We start from the raw sequence: 6,594 nt of genomic DNA, 5'->3' as shown, positions 1-6,594 counted from the left end.
AGTACGTACCTTTGAAAGTGCAGGCGCGGCTGCAATGGCTTCCTCCTTCGTTCTAACTGTTTTCATTCTCTTTCCGTTAGCCATTGCCGCCAAATCCCCGCCCCTTCCCCCCTTCAAAAGCATCTACCAGTTTGGCGATTCCCTCTCCGACACCGGAAACTTACTCCGCCTTCCCGGGGGACGTATGTTTTACCCCGCCGACCGCCTTCCTTACGGGGAAACCTACTTCCGAAAAGCCACAGGTCGGTTCTCCGACGGTCGCCTCATCGTCGATTTCATCGCCGCCGCTCTCAATCTCCCGTTTATTGACGCTTACCTGAACGCCAACGGTTCGTTCGCTCACGGCGTTAATTTTGCCGTCGCTGGAGCGACGGCGAGCGACGAAGATTTTTTTACGGAGAGGAACATTAGCACCTCCAATTTCAAACCGGCGATCAGCAAGCAATTGGAGTGGTTCGAGACGCACATCAACAAATCTGCTAATTCGAAGAAGAGCTTCGAGGAGGATTCGCTTTTCATATTTGGAGAATTTGGCGGGAACGACTATTTCCCCTTCTTCCGCCAAGGATGGTCGATTGAAGAGGCTAGGGCTCTCGTCCCTCACGTCGTCGGCACAATTATTCACGGAATTAAACGGATCGTCCGGCTCGGAGCAAAACGGATCCTGGTTCCCGGCCCGTTCCCGTTCGGATGCTTGCCGTCTCAACTCGCAGCTTCACCTTCCAACGCCTCCGATTTCAACGGCTTAGGATGCGTGAAAGCGTTCAACGACTTCAGTTCCTACCACAACCGCTATTTGCGACGCGCTCTGTCTTCTCTCAATCGAGAATTCTCCGGCGAGGGCGTTGTGATCGTTTACGGCGACTACGAAGGCGCTTTCCTGGAAATTCTCCAGAAATCATCTTCATTCGGATTCGATAAGGAGTGGTTGCACAAAGCCTGCTGTGGAGCGGGCGGGAATTATCATTTCGACCCGACCAAACCTTGCGGGACTAATGGCACTGACGTATGCCCTAGCCCTGCTCACGCCATGCATTGGGACGGCGTTCATCTCACCGATGCATCTTATCATCGGATTTCTCAGATCATCATTGATCAATCGATCAGTCAGCTGATCTAAGCGTTGAAGAGATGAATATAGTGATTCATTTTTTAAATAAATGTTGATTGTACACGTGGCGGTGTCAAATTGATTGTAATTTGAAAATCACTTTTGGAAGTTGCGATAGATCAAAGTTTCAGTACCGTCCACGGTCCACATAATAAAAGTTATTCAGTTCACACCATTGTTTTACACTACCTAAAGCGACGTTCACTTGTCGACTGAAGGTGTTGTTTCTAAGCTGTCAACGTTAGCCTTAACCACCGGTGGACACGGATGTAACCTCCAAAATTTCTTCTAATATTTTCCGATATAATTTATATTCATTGGGTGTCATGAATTGACTGACCGGTCTGATCCTACACATTTTTATTTAAATACTAAATAATTCAATTAGATGTTGCCACATCAGGACTTAGGAGAGAAAATTAGGAAAGAAATTTTTAGGATTAATACCTAACATTTTCCTTCACTTTTTAGCTGTTAGAGTTTAAAATCAATTATGAAAAATGATTAACGTTTAGTCTTTACAATTAACTATATTTTCAATATAATACTCAAAAATTGTCAAAAATCACATAGTTTAAAGATATAAAATGATACTCGTATATGTTCTTTTCAGTTTAATTGATTGTTTTATTGGAGTCTTACAAAAAATAAATTTCAATTTTAATGAGTGAGAGCCCAAATGGTAAAAGCATCACGCAATTTATAGTGTGAACTTATGAAAGTAAATTCAAAGTTTTAGTCAACATGGGCCGTATATGTATGAAAAAACCTTAATCCCCACGAATAGACTTCAAGTAAACACCCATGTAAACAATGGTCAACATTTATTGCATGGACCACGGTCCAAGTATTTCGCCTAATTTTTTTAAGCGCCACTCGTTATAACATACATTTTTATATATAACTAATAATGTACATTATTCTAAAGCATAATATACATTATTCTAACACATAATATATATTATCTTATCCTAGAAATTTTATTATTCTAAAGTATATTATGTTAACACATAAAATATATTATTCTAACTCATAATATTTAAGAGGTGGTTTCGCATCATTGTCAACACAACTCAACTGTGTGGAATTTGCCAACAATGGTGGAATAGTGAAATTACAACTACAACCCTCTGGCCACCACCACAAACGATACGCGCAATATTGGAATTCAACTTTGTCTTTTTACAGCGGAAACTGGAGATGTTGTCCTATAAATAGGGAGCTAATTGCAGGAAAAAATATACCTTTTTTTCTGTGCAGGGCCGGCTTGGAAGAGAGTCTGCAACCTGCAATGGCTTCTTCCTTCTTTCTCACTGCTTTCTTTATCTTCCCTTTAGCCTTTGCAGCCAACTCCCCGCCCCTTCCTTCCTTCAAACGCATCTACCAATTTGGCGATTCCCTCTCCGACACCGGAAACTTGCTCCGCCTCCCCGGGGGGCGTATGTTTTACCCCGCTAATAACCTCCCTTACGGCGAAACGTATTTCGGTAAAGCCACGGGCCGCTACTCCGACGGGAGATTGATCGTCGATTTTATCGCCGCCGCTCTCAAGCTCCCGTTCCTCGACGCTTACCTCAACGCCAACGGCTCGTTCGCTCACGGCGTTAATTTCGCCGTCGCAGGAGCAACGGCGCTCGATGGAGAGTTTTTCGCGAAGAGGAATATTAGCATTTCGAATTCCAAACCGCCGATCAGCAAGCAATTGGAGTGGTTCGAAACGCACCTCAACTCTGCTGCTTCTCCAACACGCGCCTCGTCGCGATCGAAAGGACTCGACGATTCGCTTTTCATTTTCGGAGAATTTGGCGGGAACGACTATTTCCCCTTCTTCCGCCAAGGAAAATCCATGGAAGAGGTCAGGACGCTCGTCCCTCACGTCGTGGCCGCAATAATCCACGGAATCAAACGGATCGTCCACCTCGGAGCAAAGCGGATCGTGGTTCCCGGCCCGTTCCCGTTCGGATGCATGCCGTCTCAACTCGCCGAATCCAATTCCTCCGATCCGGCCGCTTACGACACCTTAGGATGCCTGAAAGCGTTCAACGCCTTCAGTGCCTACCACAACCGCTACCTGAAACGCGCTCTGTCTTCTCTCAATCGACAGCTCTCCGGCCAGGGCGTCGTGATCGTTTACGGCGACTACGAAGGCGCTTTCCTCAAAATTCTCCAGAAATCGTCTGCGTACAGATTCGACAAAGGATGGCTGCTCAAAGCCTGCTGCGGAGGCGGCGGGAAGTATAACTTTGACTACTCAAAACCTTGCGGAACCAATGGCACAGTTACGTGCTCCCGCCCTGGCAGCGCCGTGCATTGGGACGGCGTTCATCTCACCGATGCATCTTATCATCGAATTGCTCAGATTCTCATTGATCAGGCGATTACCAAGCTGATCTGATCTAAGTGTTAGTGGATGGATTTAGTGGTTGATTAGTTAAATAAAATTTGACAGTAGAAGTGGAGGGTTCGGTGGAGTAGAAACCACATTGTATGGGTAATGTTAATGGAGCTAGTCAAAGTGATTTTCATTTTCACTAGATTTTTTATTCTGATATGTTTGGTCGTGAACATTATACTCCGTATTTGTCAAGTTGCTGTCGAGGTTTCACTATTGGCACATAATAATTAAAGTCACAGTTTACACCATCATTGATTTACACTAGTTAAAGAAACGTTTACTTGACGCCTGAAAAAGATAGGTCTTCGGCCTCAATAACCGGAAATTTACAGAATTTCAATCTTAATTTTTCTACTTTTGGATATAAGTTTAAAATCAATTAAATTTTATTATGACTATTAGAAAATAATGTCATTTTTAACCATCAAATTATTAATCCTCTCTAAGAATTAGATCTCAAAAATGTAAACCAAATATTTTGATATGTGATCTATCAATATATTCATAAAAAAAACGGAGTAATTAATTTTTAACCATCGAATTATTAATCGTCTCTAAGAATTAGATCTTAAAAATTAAAACCAAATATTATCAATATAATCATCAAATTTCATTAATTTAATTGATTTCCCAAATCATGCAAGTTTTCATATCCCGTGAACTTCGATTTACAATGATTGAATATGTTTGAAGTAATTGGTCTCACATGTGACATGCCCGTATAAAAATTGTTGATTCCTTATAAGTTAAGGTTCTGTGCAGTGGATTATAAACGTTGGCTAGCCCAAAGGGGAAAAGCATCACGGAACATAGTGCGAATTGATGAACCCCAAGTCAATTTAGTCCAAGTGTCCAACTACCTATAGATTTTACTTTAGCCTATAAACGGCGGGAAGAAAAAATTTAATAGAGCCAAAGAGCTCCAGAAAAAATGACACCGTTGGGCCAACCCCTCAAATTATATTCTAAACCATATCTACCCATTACAAAGTAAATCATTAATAAATGTTCATATACTAAAAATTTATTAATATGTATTATCTAAAAATAAACCCACACTACACAAAAAATAAGTTTTTTTTAGTATTACTAACTCTATTAATTAACATTCAATAGGCTAAAAATAAACATATATATCAAATGTACACATCGCAATGTGAACAGGATCTACAGTTAATGATTGGTAGTATACAGAGAACGCTTTCCACACAAAATTTGGTCCAAGCCTACCTAATACGGGCATGTGCCAGAAAAAGAACAAAGATTGGTCCAGCACATAAAGGCGACTTCGTTGAAATTCTACGGGTCATTTTTTCAAATGCCGAGAAATGGAATGCAATGGACAAAAACATGGACGTTTAGAAACTTGGACAAGAATATCAATATTTGCATAAAAAATTATTAAATGTTTACATACATTTTCTCTCTCTTCTGATGTATTGCGGCTGTCGTATACCATTGTATATATACATTTATCACCATATACTGTATAGTACATACCCAACTTAAAATAAAACATCTCATGTGGCCATGTGACGTGGCTGAGTGTTTGGAATCTTTTTTGTATAACTAGTGCTTGGAAATTGGAATGGCCTAGAAGACTGCATCAAAGAGTGAAGGCTTTGGACTACTTTTTAGAAAGAAAGAAGACTTCATCGAGATTGATTATTTTTTTTTTTAGATTTAGTATTTATTAATTTTAAAATATATGTATATTTGAAAAAAAAAAACAATGTTAACGCATTGAAACTTGAAAGCCAGACCCATCCTCAGGGAAAACAAATATTTGAGCTTGTAGTCAAGTGTTTGGAAAAGAGAATATATTCACGAAGCTTTATCTGCATATGCTTACTCTGAAATGTATTGGAATATATTCCTTTTTATGTAATAACAACACATCAAGTCATACAACAACGCATTTAAACTTACACAACTCTGCATTTATACCATACAGTAACAAATTCAATTCCTCAACCACTAAACCTATTCAAATCTCCAAACCATTCAATTACTAAACTTACTCAATCGAATATTGAATCCAACTTCTTCTTCAAGAGCTTGCAGAATATGACGGGTATGTGCAAATTTCTGTAAATTACTTTTATATAAATCCTAATAATGTATCTATACTACTTACCACATTAATATTTTGCAATGTAGATGCTGCAGACTATGTTATTGTTTCAGTATATTGGGGTGGCGAGGTAATTGATAGTGAAACCAGATGTCAAATTGGTTACACAATACCTCCGCAGAGATTGGTGTACGTATATCGTTATTCCTCATTTTCTGATGTGATTCTCGTTATACGCAATGCAATGGGGGAATCTCCTCACACAATATTAGAGTTAACTGCTAGATTGTTAGTTTACACAGAACAACAAGGTTTATTCCACAAGCAATACCCTATTGTTAGTGATGACTCATGGCTTTATTTTGTAAACCAGACGTCACGTTTAGGGGAATTACATGTATATGTTACAGCAACAACGAATTCAAGCTTCATGGGCTTATTAACAGGGTTGACACAATTTTCGGAAGGTGGGAGTGGGAGTTCGAGCTATAATATTTGTAGCTCATCTGAACCATTTGTTGATTTTTCCCATTATGCTCAAACAGAACAAAATTCTGATTCTTCCACTTCCAGTAGCGAGGAGGAGATAGAACCGACTTCTGATCACTCAAATGGTGAAGACGGAAGTCTCTCTCAACAAGTGTTATTGCGAAGAGGTAAAGCTCACATTCCTGATGCCGATATTCCATATTATCATACTAACTTCTCATTTGGACAAGGGTACAAAGAGCATGATGATGACTTTACGCCTTTGTATAGTTCAACAAAAAATGTTTTACAAGTTGGCATGGTATTTGATGGGTATGAGGAATTGAAAAAAGTTGTGTCTTTGCACAATATAGTAGAACGGAAGCAATTCAAATCAGCATTCAAGGACCGCCAATGTTGGAAAGCAATATGTTTGCACAGGACTAGTGGTGAGCAACCATGTTTGTGGTCATTGTCAGCAAGTAAAATGCGTGGCACGAGCACTGAGTGGATCATTAAAAAATTGAATCCTAATCACACTTGTAG

At 39.9% G+C, this 6,594-nt stretch overlaps 2 protein-coding genes across 2 annotated transcripts; both read left to right on the top strand.

The window, feature by feature from the left end:
* Positions 1–1,281, top strand: LOC116020606 (acetylajmalan esterase-like). Its single transcript, XM_031261075.1, has one exon. It carries the CDS (start codon positions 35–37, stop codon positions 1,118–1,120), a length of 1,086 nt encoding a protein of 361 aa, XP_031116935.1. The 5' UTR covers positions 1–34; the 3' UTR covers positions 1,121–1,281.
* Positions 1,282–2,402: 1,121 nt separating this feature from the next.
* Positions 2,403–3,506, top strand: LOC116020489 (acetylajmalan esterase-like). The gene has a single exon (XM_031260962.1). It carries the CDS (start codon positions 2,403–2,405, stop codon positions 3,504–3,506), a length of 1,104 nt encoding a protein of 367 aa, XP_031116822.1.
* The last annotated feature ends 3,088 nt before the right edge of the window (positions 3,507–6,594 follow it).

Source organism: Ipomoea triloba, chromosome 5 (assembly GCF_003576645.1).
Source record: "Ipomoea triloba cultivar NCNSP0323 chromosome 5, ASM357664v1".
NCBI classification, from domain to species: Eukaryota; Viridiplantae; Streptophyta; class Magnoliopsida; order Solanales; family Convolvulaceae; genus Ipomoea; species Ipomoea triloba.
The sequence above is the reverse complement of the archived record's forward strand: the minus strand, read 5'-3'. Positions and strand labels throughout refer to the sequence as shown.